This window comes from Chaetura pelagica, unplaced genomic scaffold (assembly GCF_000747805.2).
Source record: "Chaetura pelagica isolate M959 unplaced genomic scaffold, ChaPel_1.0 scaffold31, whole genome shotgun sequence".
Taxonomy (NCBI): domain Eukaryota; kingdom Metazoa; phylum Chordata; class Aves; order Apodiformes; family Apodidae; genus Chaetura; species Chaetura pelagica.
The window spans coordinates 2072817-2095912 of record NW_009952481.1 but is presented as its reverse complement, the minus strand read 5'-3'; the positions used below and the strand labels follow the sequence as shown (position 1 = coordinate 2095912).

General features: G+C 37.7%; 1 protein-coding gene across 4 annotated transcripts in view; it reads left to right on the top strand.

Moving 5' to 3' along the window:
* The window catches only part of SLC1A3 (solute carrier family 1 (glial high affinity glutamate transporter), member 3), a 64303-nt gene that overhangs the window by 27234 nt on the left and 13973 nt on the right, over positions 1 to 23096 (top strand). For 3 of the 4 annotated variants that reach the window (XM_010008725.1, XM_010008723.1, XM_010008724.1), the window contains 2 exons: positions 19938 to 20142; positions 21527 to 21569. In XM_010008725.1, the coding sequence (XP_010007027.1) occupies positions 19938 to 20142; positions 21527 to 21569 (248 nt within the window). The remainder of the gene's footprint in view (positions 1 to 19937; positions 20143 to 21526; positions 21570 to 23096) is intronic. The other variant, XM_010008726.1, reaches the window with a different exon arrangement.

The window sequence follows — 23096 nt, the reverse complement described above, 5'->3', positions numbered from 1 at the left end:
GAAAAAGCAGTGGTGTAGCAGTATTTCCCTTTAAGTCATTCTGGCAGAATAGAACTATAAGCAGTGCCTGTGCAACATCTTGGATGCTCACAGTAAAGCTGGAAGCCAAAAATATTAACAAATTTCAGTCAACACTCTTCTGTGTTTCAGTTTTAAAGTATATAGCTTTTCTGATTCAGTTCATGTGTTTCATACGTGAAAAGTCAGAAACAATTAAGAAGTATTTGCTCAGTGTAGCTGGTCACCAGAGCGATTAACCCATTTTCCAAATTCTAAGAACTGGAAATTTTCTGATTTTCCCAAAATGATCTAATTTTTGCATGTTCTAAAGAAATTATTTTAGAAGTCAAAGTGATCAAAACCCATCAAATCAATGAAAAGTTTTATACCTATCTCAGGTGACTGTAGTTATAGGCAAAAGAAGACAACTGAAGGTTGCCCCCTCTCTAGAAGTGTTCAAGGCCAGGTTGGATGGGGCTTGGAGCAACCTGTAGGGATAAAGAAACCACTGAAGAAATACTACTCATCTTGATCCATGTTCTGTAACAATTTCATCTCAAGCTGGCATCTGTTTGGCAGATTTGGACCAAGAGCACTCAAAAATACAGAACCTTTTTACACATAATTACTTTAAAAGACTGCTCTCATTTCCTGTGTTACTGGATAAAACACATGTCTATCATGTCTGACATGGCCTGTAATCACTATTTAGATAGCATTCAAAAATGAAAAAAATTAAAACTTTTACACTGATCCCCTCCACAGTCTTTAAGAGAATGTGAGCAGGAGAAGTTTGTTAATTACGTAATGTAATTCTAAAGTGTCTTGGAAAAAAGCTTTTAAAACTAAAAAAATTAGTTTAAGTAGCAGGAATTCTGGGAAATCAATAAGAAAAAAACTAGCTAGAAACTACTCAGCAGCTATTTTCAAGTCCAAATAAAAAAAATAACAATGTACAAATTCAGTATTTGTTGGCAATCAATTTTACTATAATTTCCTGAATGTTTCCTGAACAAGTTTTTGCACAGAAGGTGCTCCAGAAAGAAACAAACTATACCCGTTTGGAAGTTAGGAAGCATTTTGTTAGCATTTAGTTAGGAAGCATGGACGTTAGAAAATCATAATGAAATATCATACATATTTGTACAATAAATGCAGCTTTGGGTGGAGTCTCTTAGAAAGTGCTATGTATCTTAAGCTATGCAAATACTAACAGCAAGCAGCTACAGAATGAATCATAAATTGAAAATATTATTCACTTCTGAACAATTCCTGACACAAGTTTGAAATATGAAATACATAGCAATCTATCTTCACAAGGCCCAGAGAGAACAATTCTAACACAGATCACACTAAAAATTAAAAAGCAGTAAGAGCAGAGATTAAATTCCTGCATACAGTGACACCCTGTAGAAAATAAAATTTTATTACACCTTAAAAAACAAAACAAACAACCAAAACCTAATAATGATATACAACATGCAAAACCAGAAGGTATGTAGTACTGTAGTTTTTGAGGTCTTTGTCTCAGCACACAGTGGTGCACAAACAGCAAGGATGTTGAGGAATAAAGTCTACAATAATCAGAGACACCAAAACTGAAAAACTCCTTTAAAATAATTCAAATCTGCTAGAAGCCCTTAATCAAAGTTAATAAATAAAACATTTTGTTCAGGAACTGAAGACTGAAACTGTAAAGAATGATGCTTTCAGTAATTAATGACCTTGTGATAACATGATGCATGAACTAAAGTGGTGCCATGTTCAAAGTAACACACCTGGGGCAGAGGCACATGCTAGACCTATATACACTACACCTAATCTCAAGCTCTCAGTTGCTCACTAGTTCACAGGCAAGAATTCTCAGACTCCCGGTGAACCATCTGGAGGAAGTGACAGGACTTACTAGTGGAATGGAGCTCTAGTGAAAATCAAGGAGAATTTATACAGACTACAAGTTTTTGGCTTGAATAAGATACAAGTGTGGAAGATAGCCATAAAAGTTCACAGAAATCATTAATCATTTGTAGATGCTTAGATGGAGCAATTATTTATTATTATCTCTCATAATTATTTTTCACAATAAGGAAATAGAGAGTCTCCAATGAAATAAATAGGGAGCACACTTATAATAAAGAAAATTAAGTACTTTTTCACACAGCACACCATTAAATTCTTTTGTACAGTGCCACAAGGCAGAAATTAAGTTTCAAAGTGTAACTGGAGAATTCACTGATACAGCCATCATTGACCGTTAAATTTGGGGAACAAACAATTTAGGAAGGCCCTAGTCCCCACTGGTGGCTAGATGTAGGGAAGGTAAACAAGGACAGAGAACACTATCTTCTTTTGTTTCTCATAGTTTTTCAGTAAAAATCTGTTGTCAGGTAGAGTTGAAGACAAATAAATGGGTTGGCCAGCCACTGGAGGAACTAATTTCCCAAAGGTTATTGTTGCACTCCATAGAATTTCATATCAGATAGAAGAGGTCTCTCTTTTCTCACCTGTTAAGATTTCACTTACCAATTGCTCTATGGCTATGACTAGTCTTAACAGTTGCAGCTTTCTGACATACCTGGCTCTTGAGACCCAGTTCAAAATCAAGGGAAAACCCTTTAAGGATGCAAGAATCATCTCACATTCGACACATGTGAATTCCCTTCAGTGACATGAAGTTAGACTTAAAAGATGTAAGAAAAACCATACGTCAAGAAAGAAGGAAAGAACTATACAAAAGAGTATCAGCAGCTCTTAAGTATGCCACTCTTGGGAAGCTGACAAATACCAATAGTAATAACAAGAGCCATATTAAAGTATAATAAAAAAGAGTCTGAAAACTTACGAAGAGAAAAGTTACACCCAGAGATAGTTAGGTACACAGAGGCTTCGTTCAGGTTTTACCAGCTTTCACTTCCCTACTCCTTTCACCTCTTTACCCCTAGCCTAAATGCTGTGATCTGCATCCCCATTTCCTACATGTGAATGTAGCACAATTCCATTATATTTGCTTCCTTGTCAGTTTATCTTTCCTGTAACTGTTTATAAAGACAAGAAGAATCTAATCAAGCAAGTTCCTGAGGTTGCATTTTGTGGACACCAGAAACATTACTGGGAGTACCTGAGCACAGCAGAAGTAACACCTATCATCCTTTGAACAATGTGGTAAAATCTGGCAAAGTACTTCTGAATCACTACATCACCTACACAGATCTTTGCAGAAGGACCAGCTGCAGACCAAACCACGTGCAGAAAGTTGTAATCTTTCAGAATCAGGAGACTATCATTAGGTCCTTTACCCTTGTTTTCACCCCTCATTTTTTCCTCACATTTTGATAATAGGCAGTTGTTGACTAATAATATATTAATTCTCGGCATTAATTGCTGGATCTTTTATATGCTGTCCTTCTCCATGTATTTGGATTGTAAACATCTATAAGGCATATCCATCATTATCATCATTCCTAGATACTGAATCTCTGTTTCTTGATAGCACTGCTGGATGTCCCACCTAAGTTCTAAGGAATGGAGGACAAGCAAAGTCACTGAGCACCACAAGAGCTGCAGGACTCAAGCCTTGAGTCTGGGTTCCAGCTAGACACTGAATTTTCTGGAAGAGAAGGAAAGCTGCCCAGCTACTTGTTCATCCTGCTATCTGGCTGCATGACACAGCTCTCACGGATGGTGGAGGATAAGGAGAAAAGGGAGGCACTCAGGGCAGAAACCTTTAATGATTTGTTGACACCACAGATATAACTAAGGATCAGCAGCATCTGGGATTTGAGCTGCATGTTAGAGTCACAAAGCAGGTCCTGCATTAGCTACAGCGCCTTTCATCCAGGCACTTCTGTTAGTGCATATTTTTTCTTTAACTCCTAGGCTGTTTTTTAATATATTTTCTATGTCCTCCAGTTCAGATCCTGAGAAATTGATGCAACAAAATAGAAACAATTCTCTTCTGTATGACATGAACAGTGTCTCCAAAGATGTCACAGGAATATTTAAGAGCTTGCCTAGTGGATAGGAATTGCTTTCCAGTTGTGTAGTAGTTCCTTTTCAAGGTTGATAATTTTTTGCAGAGACATGGCTGTCACAGAATAAAATACCTTTTCCTTAGTTCTTTGTTGCCATGTTGTCTCCAGATGTGTGCCTGAGGCAGACGTGAATGCAGTGAAATGTTTGCTGAAACCTAGAATCTCCTTACAGAATTGCCATCCTTTTTTAATTGAGTGGAAAGTCCCTTGGTGGGAAATTTTTCAGGCTCAGTCTGATTCAGTTTTCTTCAAGAGAGTGAGTCCAGGGTGCTGTTATGCCACTGAAGTTTGGTGCAAAACTCTTGTAACATACTGTCCGTCCCAGAAACTACTGGTTTTTTGTGGTAATGGCTTATTCAAGAAAGCATCAATTTTGGGTAGGTCTGAGCATACTTTGCCATGTCTGTGCACTGCCTCAGATATTTCACTTGGACCAATTTGATTACACTTTTCCCCATTTACACAAAGCCTTTTTCCTTCAATTCTCTTTGGGACTTTATCTTCCTAGGCTTGACTGGATGGTGCCACTGATATATACCAATCCTACCTGTATGTCTCTGGAATATAGCTAGTGACAGCTGAATTCCAGAAATTGGGAAAAAGATATTCTTACAGGCACCTACTTGCTCTCAAGGTTGGCCTTTCTTAAGTCACCTGCCTCAGTGTTTCTCAGATCAACAGTTTGTATATTTAGCATTTCTGATCTCAGCCAAGAGTTCATCGCTGTAGAGCATGGTGTTTCCATCAGAAAGAGGGACACATGCAATCAGGACAAACACAGATTCCTCAGAGTTTTGTACGCTTTTGTGAAACAGGGCCGTTCACACCACAAACTTTCAGTTCCTGCCACATCTAGCAAAATGTCAAGAAAAGCACCCAGGGGTTGCAGCTTTTAAATTTTGCTTCTTCAGCTCACCAGATACAGAAGTTCCATGTATATTTTCTATTGAGAGTGTACCAAAAGGACTTTTTTTCTCTGCAGGAGTCAATAAAAACTAGATATACCAATGCTAATCTACAAAGAGAAGTGAAAGCTACTAGAATACAGTAAGACTTATGCAAAACAAAAAGTCTTGTTGTTTATGGGGTCAAATTATGTGGATAGGGAAAAGATAAAATTCTTTGCAGTTTCACAAACTGAATGGCAATTCATCTCTAACATTGCGTAAGAAACATGCAAATAAAGAAAACGGTGGAGTGCTCAGCTCTTATGCCAACAGAAGCTTTCAGATGTTAATGATATTCTTAAAGACTTATCATCTCTCGAAATTAAATTCCTGCACCCCTGACTGTGAAGAAAAGCTGAAAAAAAAATAGATCCTGACTATATTCTGAAAACTCAAGGTTCACACAAGAGTGCTTATCTGAAAAAATGTTGAGTTTTAGGATATTTCAGTATTTGGAGAGCATGACTTGTAATTCTTAAGTAGTTAGAGTTATCATATCTGGTGTTAATCTTTAAGCAGTATTCATCTCCTCTACTTCACTGAAGAGTTTAAAGGGCTTAAAACATATCACAAGTTGTGATGAGTTTTCTGAACTAAGTACCTCAGTACAAATTAGATGCCTCAGTTAAACACATTTTCAAGATTAGACTTCAGTCTGTAATAGTTACTTATTTACATAGAATTAAGTTTTATCAGATAATTACACATTTTCACCCTCAGACAACTGTATCACTATCTCCTTACAGGTGGTAGTTAAGAAAAGTAAAAGTACAGCATAGTAGTAGAAGTACATTATTTGCACTATAATTAATGTATTGATGCTGACTCTTTCCTCCATAAACAGCTCTCTTATTTTCACTCTCCTCATGCAAAGCTAAATACTTACTTTATTCATTTCACCACCCACTTCTAAGATCTGAATAGTTAGATAATACCAGAGATTCTCCAGTGAATGTAGTTTCTTTTCAGAACTAGAGAAAAAATAGGGTTTGGTCAAGAGTTCACCTAATGAATGGCTATTTCATTAACCAATGCATTCTTGCACTGAAAATCAGCTTTGCCCAGTACTTCAAATTTCAGTATGCCTTAACTCCCCAAACCCTGACAACAAAGTTAGAAAGCAGTAGTTTGTTAAGCCTGGCTAATATCTGTCTCAAGGCTAATGAAACTGTGCAAAGGGACCACATCCATAGAGCAAATAAAGCTTTAAAATTCAAGATAGGATGTCTAAGAATTAAAAAGTAAATAGGCTTCTTTTCTCTTCTGCAGAACACCAAGAGTCCAAGAACAACAGTGATCAGAAAAAAAACAACAACAAAACAAACAAAAAAAACAAACACAAAACTTCTCTTTCATCTGTTTTGTTTTAAATCATCTGATATTTTCTTTGCTACCTCAGGCATCTCATAGAAATTCATATCCTCAAGCTTGCCTGCAAGCACATGATGCCCAGATGGCAACTGTATAACACTTGAATTGTGGAAGACAAAACCTATTTTTCAGCCATACTTAGCACTGTAACATCCTGGAAAAGAGCTGAATAATATTATTAAAAGCACTGACTGCTACTGTCAGGCATTCCAGAGGAAATCTTAAGTTCTTTCCATTGCCTCCTACAAGTCTGTAAACTGGAGAATGACAAAGGAAAAAATGCTCAGCTTTGATGTTGCAAGGCTGTAACTGAATCAGTGACCCAAAGTTCAGGAGGTCACTGAAACAAAGGAGAGAAAAGAAGGAAAACAAAAGCCTGTTCGGTGAAACTCTAATTCCACACTTTCATAATTAGTTCTCAGAACAGCCTTAACATCATTACGGGATTGTGAAAAAAAAACGCCAAATTACAGTGACAATTTAAAATTTAATGGACTAATTGCAGCTAAAGTAATGACTCCCTAGTATTCATATGACATATTACCAGAGGACTTAAATTCACAAATAGGATTATTATTTTTTTTTCATAAATTTTATATGATTGTGACCCATTACGTTCTTGGAGGGAATTAGGGTGCAATTAAATTGTGATTTACTCATATAGTTCACGAAAAAAAATTGAAAATATGCTTAAGGTGTCATGAATTAGGATGTGGTTATTCACTGTTAACATAGTAACTTAGGTATCACAAGTGATGTTTTAAAAAGCTGCTAGTTCATAAATCTAAAAAATGTCTACACAACCATTTTAAAACTATGTCTGCATCACATCCCATACTATTTAAATAGCCTTTGCTGTACTTGATAAAGGAAATCACAAATTCTTCCTGTGTTCTTTATTAATACAAGATTCATTTTTTTGCTGCCATTTAAAACTTAATATGCAGAATTTTCCTTTTCAAATCCAAGTTAATGTGATTCTTCAAAAAATGAGAATCTGAAAGTACTCTTTATTGCCAAATTAGATGCTGTTATGTAATTTCTAAAGCAGATAATGACCTGAGGCTTTACTATTGGGTCCAGGACTGAATTCAACACAGTACTGAGGGTAACATCTTTCAGGACACACTTCCCCAGATTGACATGATGTCATGTCAACATCACTGACTTCACTCTCATAGATAGATAACTGAGCTCATTTTATATCAACATGGGGAGCAGGATAGCAACAGCAGCATGGACCTCCATTCCAAGTGATTTATGTTTATTCATGTGAATGTAGGCAGCACTACAACTTGGCATAGATTAGAAAGATAGTTGAGGTGTGAGAGGAGAAAAGTCAGCCAACAAAGTTTGAATTCGTCAAGAACACCCATGGAAGCCTACATACTGTTGCAAAGTAGTACAAACTGAAAAAATGTCTGGCACATGGGAAGGAATGTAATAAATTAAAAGGATTACAAGAACACTTGAACTCCAACAGGATGTGGGTAATGTAGACAAAAAGGAAAGTGACAGCTCTGTGAGCTGCTCAGATAAATTCTCTGGGTGATCAATGGATTAAACAGCAGCAGATGAATCAACCACTAGCTTGAAAGCAAAATGAAAATGTATCACTTCTATGCTAAACACAGATCCACCAATCAGTGTTGTGTCACTGAGATTTCTAAAAAAATTTATATATTAAAAAAATAGTAATTAGTGGTCAGTTACTAGAGTAATTTCAAATTACTAAAAAAACAACAACTCTTGCTGAACATATCTTAAGGCAATGTCCAGGGAAGGGCCATGAATATGATCAGAGCATCACTGCAATGAAGACAGGCTGAGGGAGTTGGGGCTGTTCAGCCTGGAGAAGACAAGGCTCTGGGGAAACCTTATAGCACCATCCAGTACCTGAAGGGGCTGGAGAAAAGCTGGGGAGGGACTTCTCACCAGAGAGGGCAGTGACAAGGGGCAAGGGGTAATGGTTTTAAACTCAGAGAGGGGTGACTGTGGTTAGACATCAGGAATAAATTCTTCACCATTAGGGTAGTAAGGGAGGTTGATGCCCCATCCCTGGAGGTATTCAAGGCCAGGTTGGATGAAGCTTGTTAAGCCTGGTCTAGTGTGAGGTGTCCCTGCTCAGGCAGGGGAGTTGGAAACTGATGATCTTTAAGGTCTCTTCCAACCTTAACCATTCTATGATTATGTGATTGTATGATTCTGTTAATGTCACTATTTTTTTTTCCAAATTACCTTAATATACCTGAATTAGAAAAAAAAAAAAAAAAAAAAAAAAAAAAAAAAAAAAAAAAAAAACTCCGGTAAAAAAAAAAAAAAAAAAAAAGATTATTTCAGGTTTTAAAAATTATGCTAAGATTACTATTCCAAGCAGAAATCCAAAGGCCATGTTTCTACCAGATGCATTATTAACACACTGCTACCATTAGTTCAGATCTTAGTTAAGTCACATCCAACTGGGCAAAGCTTCTTTCCAAATGATAACTGCTGCATTAAGTCGATAAAATTAACTTTACTAATGTCAAGTCCTAGTGGATGGTCATCCAAATAAAATACATTATCACTGCTATAGACTCTATTTTAGTGAAGAAGCCAAGAACTGGCTGGCCAACGATACTGGATTACATTTGGAGTGTGAAGGTGATGCCTCCAGCATAAAGCTGTGGCAAGGTAAATATCAGTACAATCTCATACCCCAAATCCTGTGTCTTTTTTCACAGAGGTAGAGATATCTCTCTATCTTCAGGCAACATTAATTTTCAATTATTTAAATCTTGCACCTCTCTGACTAGAATTATGTTCACTTCATTTTTGTGGCAGTTCAACAGAAGTGTCTCTTCAGACATCTGCTACATAATGAAGATGTAAAAGCAAATGCATATTTACATTAGACAACATTACTAGCTACTGTGCCTTTACAGATACTTCTAGTCTCAAATCTGTATTCTCAAGCATGTCATTATTTTTTCAGTAGAATGTAAAGTAAATCATGAGTGATTTAGCACAGTAAATAGTTTATAGCTTCATCATATGGTAGACAGACAGTCAGATAACAGAATCACTGTGCATTTGTGAAGGTGCTGCACATACAAAAACATGTATTTGAAGGACTCCAGGCACAGTCTGCCAAAACTAAGACCAATGTTTTAGCAGATTAAAAGCTCCTCTTGTATTTTTAAAAATTAAATAGTGGATTTTTGTGGAGCATTTAAGTAATGCACTTCATGCCATCCAGAAGGCAAAGGTATTATCAGTGGTATCTTGCCAGGATGCAGTGCACGTCATGCTTAAATTGGGTATTTTTGGTACTATGTTCAAGAATAAGTGAAAACTAATATTTTCATCATTGATGAAGCAGAACTTCTTTCAACTACTAGTGTATTCATTTCAAACTCGTAACAACATGTCCTGGAGGATTCAAGCTAATAAGCTTTGGCTTATTAGCTACCAAAATGAACTTTTTGCCTAATTAAATGGAAGTAATTTACCATGTTACATTATTTTTTTTGTAAGGAAATGTGCTCATTTTTTAACTCCTGATACAGAAAATAAGCAGCTTTATGCCCAACAGAAAAAGCCCATTTCCAGGAAAGCTTAGTCCAAATGTCCAGACATAAATGAACGTCTTTTTAGAAGTACACTGTGCAGGTAGAAGCAGTGTTTTGTTACAAAAAAAAAGTTGTGAGCTGCTATTTTCTGTGTTCCTGGGTCTCTGATTCTTGGCTTGAAGACAGTCAGTCCTTTGTACTCTGTTATTACAATGAGGTAACCAAAGAAAGAGAGTCTTGGTTTGAGACTGTCAGCTGTTACTAATCACTGCTCCATGGCTTGCTGTGAATCCCTGCTTGCCTCTCCCTCCTGCTCTGCTTAGCACACATAAAGAAGATAAATTACTCCCTAGTTTCCCTTCAAAAAGCATATTGTTTGGCACATTCCAATACTGTGAGCAAAAGACGGAATAATGCGAAGAGTTAAATGCGTATCTAAACAGACCCACAGCAGGGTCCTTCTCAGGCAGATGTGAGTTTCAGGAAATGTGCTTTCCTCGTCCTTTTCCAAATGTATTTTATGATCTTGCGAACCCAGAAAGTAAATCAACTATACTTTTCAGAGCTGTAGAGTATATTGCTGAAAGAGGTTTCCTATAATAATGCAAGTATCACTGACACTTAATAAATGCAACATCTAAGTGTGCCGTATTTACATGTTTCCTTTTATTTGGTGGTGTAATACTTTCGTCTCTATAAATCATTTAGTAACAAGCACAGTCTGGGATGGTTTATGGAATTCTTCTCTGCCTTCTCTGACTGACTCTGTCTTAAGGCTGAGGGAGTTGGGGTTGTTCAGCCTGAAGAAGAGACTCCAGGGGGACCTTACAGTGACCTTCCAATACCTGGAAGGAGCCTATAAGAAGGCTAGAGGAGAGCTGTTCACAAGGGCAAGTAACAATAGGACAAGGGGACAATGGTTTCAAGCTATAGAAGGGTAGATTTAGGCTGGACATTAGGAAAAAATTCTCTAATGTGGGGGTGATGGACTACTGGGAGAGGTTGCCTAGAGAGATGGTGGAGGCCCCATTCCTGGTGACATTCAAGGTCAGGCTGATGGGGTTCTGAGCAATCTGTTCAGTGTGAGATGTCCCTGCTTCTTCTAGGAGGGTTGGACTAGAAGACTTTTAGAGGTCCCTTCCAACTCAAGACATTCTATGATTCTATAATAAAAGGATGAATTTTAAAGGATGAAAAATCAAGTTATTTGAGTATGGAAACAAGGAGAGTAAGAAGTGAGCAAGGCTGTGGAATACCACACCATGAATACAGTTAGGCTAAAAATAACAACTGATATGAACCTCAAGATCAGTAACTTTCTAATAATGATTCTGTAACATATTTGCCTGCTATATCAGAATGCTAGACTTGATGTTCTGAGAAATACCTTCCGGTACAGGTTATTGTAACATTTTTTGTAAGATAACAACTGATTTTGATGCACTGAAACTAAGCAGAGCTTCATTAAGTGAAGTTATTCTATGGAAAGGGCAGTATCATAGTATCATTGATAAATAACAAAAAAAATGGTCTTTCATCATTCATGGTTAACTGAAAGGTAAAAAAATTCACTTTAAAGCAACTGGAGATTATTTAGGCTTCTACCATTTACACCAGTCAGTGACATTCTGACACAAACAATTTTCTTGCAATGACTAATCTGTGGTTAGAAGAGCCTGTGTGTGTAGCCAAGCGGATGAAGGATGAAAAAAAACCCTGTCAATTAGGGAACATTTTCCCTTAATAAGATTTAGAAGGGAATGGAGGAAATACACTTGAAGCTAGCACACATTATATAGCTTTGCTAGCATTTTTTTGTGCTGGTTCTGTCAAGAAATATGGAACCAACCAAATCACAGAATCACAGAATGGTTTGGGTTGGAAGGGACCTTAAAGATCATCTAGTTCCAATTCCTCCTGCCGTGGGCAGGGTCACCTTCCACTAGATCAGGTTGCTCCATGCCCTATCAAACCTGGCCTTGAACACTTCCAGGGATGGGGCAGCCGCAGCTTTCCTGGGCAAGCTGTGCCAGTATCTCCACCACCTTCACACTGAAAAATTGCTTTCTAATGTCTAACCTAAATCTACCCTCCTCCAGTTTAAAACCATTCTCCCTTATCCTCTCACCAAGAGAGGAATCACTCTGCCCTTCTGAAAGCCCCTCCCCAGGTTTCCTGTAGCCCCCTCAGGTATTGGAAGGTGCTATAAGATCTCCCTGGAGCCTTCTCTTCTCCAGGCTCAACACCCCAACTGTCCCAGCCTGTCTTCATAGCAGAGGTGCTCCAGCCCTCTCATCACCTTCGTGGTCCTACTCTGGACTTACTCCAAGAGCTCCATGTCCTTCCTGTTCTGGGGGCACCAGAACTGCACACAGTAATCCAGATGGGGTCATATGAGCACAGAGTGGAGGAAAAAGAATGCAACATTCAAGTAGCAGCACTTTTACACATGCAGAAGTTTTCTGAATGAAAGTCCTATGTGATCCAGCATTCAGATTCAGGTATATCTCAAAACAAGCATTCTATGAATAGCATAGTACAAATGGCAGGGTTAGGTTAGCTTCCTCTAGAAGTGGTCTTTTTTCATCATATACAACTTTTCTCCTCACTGTAGTAGTGGAGAACCCCCAAAGACAGGTACATTGCTTTATTTAAGTGCGTATGTGGATGCTTCTCCATGTTGTTAAGTCCTGCCTTCCTGCTAAAGCCTGAGTTCTCTCATTCAGTCATGTAGCGAGTGAATTTTCTTACATGTATCGGGAACATGTGTGTATCTTCCTAAGGGTATATATTTCTAATGGTTGTTTTTGGTTGGTTGGTTGGTTTTGTTTTTTAAGGCAGTGCCAGTTTGAGTAGCTGTGGTCCTCCAGAGCTCTCCTAGGTCCAGGTGCTCTTTCACACACCCTTGGTCTTTCCTTGTCATTAGATGGTGGTTGGTGTTTGCTCAGCTACTTGGTGAGAACAGAGCCAGCTTAAAGATAAGGAGGGGGAAAAAAGGAATGCTGAACTTGCAGCCCTGCCACCAAAGAGCAAAGGATGAGGTTTAACATTACAGTCAACTTGCAGCAGCAGCAAGCTGCTGCCAAAATGCTAGTTTTCTGCCCACAGACATAGTGTCCTCCTGCTTCCTTTGTAGAAGTTCTGGTGTTCACATGACACAATTCTGGGATGATTCAGAATGACAAACTGACAGAAAAACTAACTCTACAAAACCCAAAGCGATTAGTTTTCTGGTGGCAAGGGATGGGGCAGGACTACAAAGCAGCAGGTCTAGTAGTTTAGGAGCCCCTTTTAGCCATTTAATTGGCTCGTTGAATTGCATTTTACTGTATCTCAGCCATGAGTTTCCTTAATCAGCTTGGCTTAATCATAGTCAGGCAATTTTGGATCAAATACATTTACTAATTTTCCTGTCAGGTATTTGCCCAGTGTTCCTAATAGATTTGGAAAAAATAATAAAAGATCTAATTTCATTATTTAAATTTCCATATTCAAATAAGGAAAATTCAACTGAGATTTGGGAGCAGCTTGTCCCATCAGTTCATGCAAAAAGGTACATGGAGCTGTATTTCAGACATGTATCTCATGGCTTCAGGAAGTCATTAGCTGTATTGATTTAATATTAATTAATTTCACCAATGTATACGGTTCGTTGAAAATGTTATTTAGCTATTTTTCATTGCAATTTTATTCTTTTACTGCTACTGGTATTAAAAACATTAATCTAGAATTTGGACCTAATCATGTGAAGGGCTCAGTTGCCAAAGCTTTACAAATTATTTAACTTTTGTTTTCTGGGAATGCTTAGCAGCACTTGGGACATGCTCAACAGCTATCAGAATAAAACCCTAGAGCTTAACCATGTTAATTAAACTCAGGCAATACTTCCACTGCCTTTACCTAACTATTGCTTTTCCTTAGAATTTTTCTGTCAGCATATTTTACCATGATCTTGCACAGTGTTACACATTTCCACAAATCCTCGTCAACATACACAAAAGGGATTGTCCTCAAGGTCTCACACTGAGAGTTTACTCATCACACAATGCTTGGTGGATATAGGGGGTCAGGAGTAGCCCATTTAAGACTTCTTCATTAGGAGAGTAAGAGACAGCCTTAAAGAAACAAAATTAGGGCAACACTTCTGAGTCAACAGTTACCATTATTGCTGTTCCACTATAGGAGTCCTTAAATAACACCTGCTATGCCCTAATAAAGAGACCATAAAAAAAGGAAAATAATTAACATGAAAAAGATGCTCTGTATATAAAGTTTTGTTTTAAAAGACTGGGTAAAAAAAATCTAAACAAAGTTTTCATAAAAATCTACATTAGCAAGGAAGTGGCATCTATTCAGTTCTAATATACTGAATAAGGAAAAAAACTAATAATGATGATTAAATCCTCTATTTTTTATTTCTAGTAGTCAATATATATGAGGACCAGAATGCAAGGTTTGTTCTACACACTCATTCAGAACTGGTTCATTATTTTATGTATTTGCAACAACATGTCATTACATCTCAGCAGGATACTGTCTTGGAGGCATTCAGACCTATACCCACAGCCTCACACTACCTGGGCCCCTTAGCCAAGTGCTTCAAACCTGCTATTTCTCTTGTAATGAGCAGGATTCCTACTATTCTGTGAGGAGCAGCTGAGGACTTCAGGCTTGTCTAGATTAGAGAAAAGGAGGCTGAGGTGACTTTATGGCTTTCTACAACTTCCTGAGGAGGGGAAGTGGAGGAGGAGGTGCTGAGCTCTTCTACCTGGGAATTCAATGGCAGGACACATGAGAGTGGTTCAAAGCTACATCAAGGGAGGATTTGGTTGAATCAGGAAGCATTTCTTTACCAAGAGGGTGGTCAAACACTGCAATAGGCTTCCTAGAGAGGTGGTTGTTGCCCCAAGCCTGTCAGTGTTCAAGGAGCATCTGGACATGCTTTAACTTCTGGTCAGACCTGAAGTGTTCAGGCAGTTGGATGAGATGATCGTTGTAGGTCACTTCCAACTGAGCTTTTCTATTCTGTATTTTAAAGTTTCATCATTATGCATCAAAAGTAATCTTAAAAAAACCCAGAATTTAAAAATATTGCGGGCAAAATGTTAGATTCTCTTTTTACAAACACAAGACTTTTAGTATAGAAAGCAAACACACAAACATTTTTCCTGAAGTTTTTAAAGGAGAGAAAAAAAAAATTCAGAGCAGGGACTTTCAACATGAAAAGCCACAGCTGAGAATTTTAACTGTTTTCAAACTGAAATTATACACGTACACTCAGATGCACACCCCCTCCCTCAGTGACAGAGTCTCGTTTGCTCTGACAAATGATAAGATCACTGAAAGTACTAGAAATAGTCATAAGTAGTTACTCCTTTTTTAGGAAAAGCAAAATAAAATTAATCTTGCTACTTGTCGAGTTCTTCAGTGGCAAACTACTTACTGCTGAGTGTAAATTAAAATATCCATTTACAACCCGCTAGTTACAGCACCGGATTTGGCAAACCAGATTGGTTTGGTGATTAACTTGAAGGACAAATGTAAGTCTAAGAATGTTTGCTGACTTGGGGTTTACACACAGAAATAGGGCCTCAGTCATACCAACTGCTGAGCAGTTATTGTCACGGTAAATACGCATATTCCACCTAGCTGTGTAAATATGTATACTGTTTCTTCCTAAAAAAATCCACAGGTAGAAATTCTTAAGTACTGTAACAGTATAATTAGGTACGTGCTTAGTCTCAGACTGAAATAACTCATAACTTATAAATGGGGGACACTGGACTGTCCTGCAGTAAATCAGTTGGTGCAGTTGTGCTAATTAAAGGGAGAAAGTGTTCTGAAGTTGTAGGACTTCTTAACATAGGCTCTGCTTTATTGTTTTAAAAATAATTCCTTGAATTTTTTTTAATATTTTTTTTTTTAACTAGCAGATCCAAAGCTATTATTGGCTTAAGTATTATCTAAAAAAATGTGCTCAGTGTATTTTACCTTTAATCTTGCTGAGGAGCACAGTACCATCCCTCTGCATTACTGTGCCCTTGTATAATCCAAGATTACACACAGAGTATGTACAGATGCCTTTAATGTAAAGAAAATTAAAAACAATAGAAGCAACTATGGATGTGTAAATTCTAGAATCCTGTATAGTCTAGAATCATAACTACAATAAAACAAAACTTAATTTATAAAAAAACAGTCAGTGTAATAGCTATTAAGGAAAGTTGCTGCATCGTTATTTCATGATAATTTGCAGAATCATGATCAAGTCAGGCAAACAATCAGAACTATCAGATTCTCAATTCAGAATTTTTAACAAGTTGCCCAAACTACATTTTTTTTCTCCTCTTTCCTGCATCCTCTCTCTCTCTTTCTCCTTCTCTTGCAATTGTACTACTTGCTTCCCTGCTGCCCTTCCTACATCCTTAAAGTATTTTTATTTCCTCTCCAACACCTTTGTTAAAGAGCAATGTAGTGCTTTGCTTTTGAGCCTGACACTCCTGAGAACTCCTTGTCATGTCTTTGTTTCACCTACAATGTGACTTTCTTGAGAGAGGAAAAGAGTAGGTGAAGCGAGATGACAGAAGTAAGGGCTTGAGTTTGTTTGTAGTTTTACAGAATTATGCCTTCCCCCTTCTTTCTTCTTTCCCCTTCCTCCTTCCCTCAGTGCTTCCCCCCTTGCCATCAATACTTAAAAAATAATTCCCATTCATGTTGTGTGCACGCACACGCTGGGAGAAATTACAGGCACTCTGCTCCAGGTTGCCTTGACAACTTCAAGGCATCCCTGTGTGGGGGGACCGGTGGCACAGCAAAGTTTCCCAGGCCCCCTGGGGAAGGGGAAGGGAAGAGAGGAGGCAGAGGTGCTGGAGCCAGCAGCCATGCCGAGGGGAGAGCAACGAGCAGGATGAAAGGGGCACATACATCTCCAGTGGGACAATGGGAGTTTTGCTGGCTGGCTGTGAAAGGACACGCTAAGGGTACAATGGTCTGTGAGACATGAAAGCTTTGAAGCAAACTTTATTGCTTCTCCATTAGGGATTCTTCCAGGGTCCCACTCAGCTCTAAGAAATCTTGTCAACATCTTAAAATATAAAGAAAATAAAGCCCATAATTTTCTCATGTTTTAAAAACAGATTTAAAGTAATTTTTTAGATAATTCTTCTTGTTGGTATGCTGGAAGCTTTTGCAGTTTCGGGCCTGGACAGTACTAAGTGTCTCTCTTGTGAGTTCCCCAAGTTCCCATCAGCTTCAGTGGGAGGGAACGCTGCCCAGCAGCTGCCCAGTAAGGGCTCTCTGAGGTGAGAACTTGCTTCCTCCTCATGTGGCTTCTGTTCATACTTAGACCTATCATCCCCTCTGCTTGGAATGCTTGCTGCTATACATGCCACGAGCGGTTAGAGCTCAAGAAGAGAGGAATTGCTGTTCCCTAACTTCAAGCTGAGAAGTCTTGTAAGTGATAAGCAAGAGCAGGATTTCCTGAAATAAGGGACCATGTAATCACAGCCAGAATGCATAATAGGAAACCAAGCTCTAAAGCTGCTTGTAAAGAAACGAGCATGACTCTTGCTCCCTGGTGTATCACTTGCACATGGTTCACCACCCAATGCCAGAATCAGTCCAAGAAATAGGATCACAAGCTCTAATCCTTCAACTCAGCAATGTTCATGAGTAAGATACGCCCTACGATAAGATACGCCGTAAGATATTGACTCCTAGTGATTTTTGGAGTGCAGGAGACGCAACCTAGTGTAAGTGTGAAGTTCAAAGACAGACCAGGCCTTGTTAAAGGAGGAAGCATGTATGTCTGTGAACTATCTAGACTGACAATGCTCAGTATCTGGTCCTGAACCTGTTACCTGGTAAGGGCAGGATACTGGAAACTGCCAGATTTAACCTCTGTGCATTTCCAATCCTTCCTACCTGTGGGAAACTATACAAGTTAACCTTTTCATGCTCGGGCTGTAAACCAAGTTTAAAGCCTGATTTTAGCTAAAATGAAGATATATACCACCATTGTCACTATCCTAGAATTATCAAGGACATAAAACAGTAATTAGCTTACATAAAGTTGACTGGACTAGTGTGCATCCATTAATGTTTCACTTTTTAAGACACACTTTATTTTAAGTTACATACTGGTACTTTATGCATTGGTTAATTATATTTACACTATTTTGCATCTGCATTATCTTGCATTTGAATTATTTTGAGGACTCTAAAAACAGTAATGAATCCTAAATCCACCAACAAGTGGGCTATAGGAGTTATTTCTTGTTCGTAAAGTTAAGAAAACTATTTATTACTTGTAGTACTTCACATTTTCCTCACAGAAGGTCAAAAACATAAATGTAAACTTACCACAAGCATCATTATCCAGTTTTACAGATGGAAAAGATGACCAGAGAAATGAAGGATCAAGTTCTTCTAATGTTGGCTTTCCATTTTCAGTTTCTTACTGTGCCTGTAACTTTGTTCTTCCACTGAAGTGGCATGTGTAGAGCAAGCAATTCATGGTGCAAATCTAGTTGTTTCCTTTTGCAATTTGTTCTGTGGTTACAAATCTGACTGGCTCTAATGGCTTCTGCTGAAAGGACAGGTAAATGCTAACTGAAATGAAAGGGTAAGTATGAAGCACGTGTTTGGTTTTATACTTTGAAGATTTGATCAGAGCCTGGAACACAGCTTTTATCTGTTACATCAATGGCTACAGTACTTTTACTGCAACACCAGTAGCACGTATTTCCTCCATTGAAAGATGGACAGAAGCATGATATATCTAGAATTATTTAAGAAAACATTTAGTTTAGTCATTATTCTAGTTTATATTTCCATATTATATATATATATATATATATATGTGCAGTGCTGTTGTCTTGTTTTAAATTATTTCTTCTCTGAGATATGTACCTGGAGCAGAAGGTGGTCAGTTTTCATGATATTTTACATGTACAAAGACAGCATCAAGATCTATCTGGACAGTCTGCAGAAGTCTGGATTAGGCAGTGCCTTAGAGAGAGGTCCATAGGAGAAGGTGATAAAGCAAAAACATTCTTTGCTGACTTCTTTCTTCATTCTGCACTTTGAAAGCTTGATTCCAACAAGAAGTAGCAGCACTGTTTATAGACAGCCAGTGTACCCCTCTGGAAGAAGTACGGGGAAATTATTGACTACCTGAAATTTTAAGAAGGAGCAAAGGGACATCTTAAGGACAAGAATACTAGCTACACCTGCTTGGAAAGAGAAAGAGCTTTTCTACTTCTAACAGTCCTCATGAGCTTCTCAGAGACTCAGAGCTCTTTTCCTGGCAGAACTGCACCTTTATTTAAAAAACACAGTGCAGCCCGGTTGGTGCAATCTGATGACCAAACACTTCAGCAGATGCCACAGTGAGCACCCTAGTATTCACATTAGATCAGATGTATTAAGACAAGCCAAGAATTAGGATTATTGCTGCAAGTTTTGCAAAGCTTATAAAAGATTCTAATGCTTATTTATACAATAGTAAGGATTTTCAGAAACTAACAGCATTTAATCTGTTTTAAACTCCCATGGCTTGGGACAGAGGTAACTAAGATCATTCCATTAGGGATTGCAGAAAACTCTTCAAACACATTCATTGTGGCAAACATTATCAGCATTTCCTGAGAGTACTCTGTCTTTCTTACTACCACAAATTTGGCACAAGGCATTTCTAAGGCACATCTGGTAATTACACTACTCAAAAGCCATGAACTGCCTCATTGGAATTCAGGGAATTTCATACTGCATCAGACCAATAGTCTTAATCTTTGCTTTTAGGAGTGTTAACAAAACACAGAAAGCTGTAACTCATGTAATTATGTAATAACAAGCATTAGGGGTGGGATGGGAGCACAGAGGCAGTACAAGCTGCAGAGGAGCACCAGCTTACCTTGGGTAGCTTTAAATGTACTAGTCACCAAAAGTCTTCCCACAAAACCATTTTCATCATGCTGAGTTTCTCATCTTTGATCACAACTGTATGAGGTGAATGTCCTTGTTCTTAAATTTACTAGGAATTGCTGCCCTGGATAGTAAAGCATCAGGGAAGATGGGAGTCCGAGCAGTAGTCTACTACATGAGTACTACGATCATTGCTGTACTGATTGGTATAATCATTGTGGTCATCATCCACCCTGGGAAAGGTACTAAAGAAAACATGCACAGAGAAGGCAAAATTGTGCAAGTGACAGCAGCAGATGCCTTTCTTGATTTAATCAGGTATGGCTATGATATTGCACATTTTCTGTACCAATAGCAATAATAGTAATGTTTAGATTCACATGAGAACAAAAATAGAGACTTTTAGACAGTGACTACATAAACTGGCCATGTTTATTTCAACTACGTGATACCACTGTCTGTAACCTCTACAAAGCTACAAAGGAATATATGGACTTATTTTCAAATAAAGATGTTGCAAGGGAAGAAACTATTTTTAATATTCAAAGATTCCTTCACGCACAAAAGACCGATTTCTGTTCTGCTATCTGCATGGGTCTTTTCCCCTCCTTCCATACACAGTCTTTATTATCGAATTGCTCTGCTTTTCTTTACTTCAAACTTCTGGCAGTTTTCTCATTTCACTTGAATACCTGATACATCTTAATTTTGAATTGTAGCTGCCAATCTGTGTGCATCTACTCAACTTGTAAAATTGTAAAGATGGGAAATAAGTTTCAGCAACAGGCGAGTAAAATGCTTGAAACCGAGGGGCACAGATATAAAATCTTGTTTTCTCCTTGCTCAGAGCCTCTGCAATGCCTCTTTTATAGAGCTAATATGTCACAGATGTATTCCAGGGAGTAGGGAAGCTGAGGTTTTGAACTCGGGAGCTTTTCCACAGGTAAAGCCACCAAAATTTTGTGTTCCACTAACCCATTTGGAGAAGCCAGAGACATGGAGAAAGGCCTCCAAGAGTCATGCTGCCAGGAAAGGGGACTTCAGAAAGACCCATGAAGAGGTTTGCACTCAGATTCCTCAAGATTTATTCAGTTAGGCTACTGCTAATTCCCTCAGAAATGTAACCATGCTGGAGAGCAAACAAACCAACCTTTGTATGTAAAAGTTATATACACACAGATATAATAATATATGTATCTGTTATTATTAAGAAGTGCTCAACCTTCAGAAATATTATTTTTTTAATCACAAGACCCCAAAGTTATTAATAAATGTAATTATATACTAGGCTACATGACTACAAAAACCATTTGAGGTGTACAAATGTATTAAACATTAACTTTTTTATTAGTCTGGATTCAGAAGGCATGAATAAATACAAAATTGGAAGTCAGCACTGACTCACAGAGCTTTGTTCATTTGGTAATTTAGTGAATATTCTGCACTATAACCAGGCCTGCTATACAATCTTGAATACAGGTATTGCAATTACCACTATCTATCCAGCCTACTACACCTCCTCCTGATAAAACTAACCAGGCCAATGCTGTATGCAAAGCTCTACTCACTGTACATATAATTACATATTTTTCTTACAATTCCTTCAAAAATTGGCTTGTCAATTATTTTATTAGCTGTGCCCCTACTTAAGATATTACTAGAGTCTTATTACTTCTTATGTTATTTTGTTTCTTTTTCACAGAAATATGTTCCCTCCAAATCTGGTGGAAGCTTGCTTTAAACAGGTAAAAATGCGTTATTATTTCCAACATTAAAAAGTAAGAAATTGAAATGTAACAGCATTTTCTTTAGGAATATCTCTTACTTGTGCTTACAGTAGGAACAAATCTTGTGTATGCTGCTAATGTATGAGTTGACAAAAAACCACAAACCAACCAAATCTGTGGTTTGCTTTCAGTCACACTGTCTCAGTATTTGCTATTGGGAGTGGAGAAAACACACTTGTCACAGCAAATAAAAAAATAAGTTTTTTCAAAATTTCAGATTCTTAAGTCTACAGCAAGCTTCATTACAGTCAATACAGAATTTATTTTTCAAATCCAGTGTTATTTTAAGCTGGGAGATACCGAGATATGCACCATCTGTACAAAGTCTGGAAATTGTTCAAGAACAACACCTGAGAAATAGACATAGCTTCAAACCAGTGGCTACAATTTTCTGGACATCAATAATAAAATCAAGCTCGGGGACTTCTGTCAACTGTGACAGGAGTGCATAGGAATGCTTCTTCTATGTTGCTTCCCAAATTTCTGTATTATTAAAGTGGTCTTGACCTTAACAGTTCTATGAAGTAGTAGTAAACATTTACATTCCTTTTTAAAAGGAGGACATTTAGATTAATTGAAATCTATAATGTGTATTTCCATAATCTAATTGCTTCCTGTTATCTCACAGACAATCAGATATTTAAACAGATATTTCCAGTTACTGCTGGAGCAATAAAAAAGCTGAAATATGGAGGTCGAGAAGCAGGAGGATAAAGTAGAAACTTTCGAAAATCCAGCTGAGTTACATCTTCCAGAAGAACTGAAAAGAACCAGTAAAATTTTCTTAGCTACATAAACAGAGACCAATAAAAAGCAGTGACTTTCGAGATCAAAGATTTGATCGAGATTAAAGATAAACTAGACCCAGGTCCAAAACCAACAAATGCTGTTCCTCTGTTTTCAGTAACAATGTTGATGAACTTAGGACAGTGAAGCAGAAGAGCAGTATGGAAATGCAAAAGTCTGTATCTAAACTGGAAGCAAAATTCAAATAATTTAATGTAATAAAGTCAGGGAATTATATAATCTTTATCTCAAAATAATGAAAGAATTATGATATAAAGATGCAGATCTAGCAATAAGTATTTTTAGTTAGTCTCTCAAGTTGGGAAGTTATTCTCTAAAACCAATGAAAGCAATGATAATGCCTTTCAAATTGTAATTTTAAAAGATTTGGGAATAGATTTAAGCAGTTAATAACCCATTAACTTGATCTTGGCTGTACTGAAGGATGTAAGTGCCTTGAAGGAAAGAGTAAATACTTTGTAATAGAAGAAAAAGAAAAATACATGAAGAAAATAAAGAATAACACAGGTTTCTGAAACACAGATGGTACCAGAATAAACTTTTTTTTTTGTTTGGTGTTTTTATGTTTTGGGGTTTGCTTGTTTGTTTTGTGCTGTTATCTTTTGGGGTGGGTTTTTTTTTGTGCCACAGAAGCACAGTGGATCTAATCTCTCTGTGGACTTCTGTTAAATAGAATTT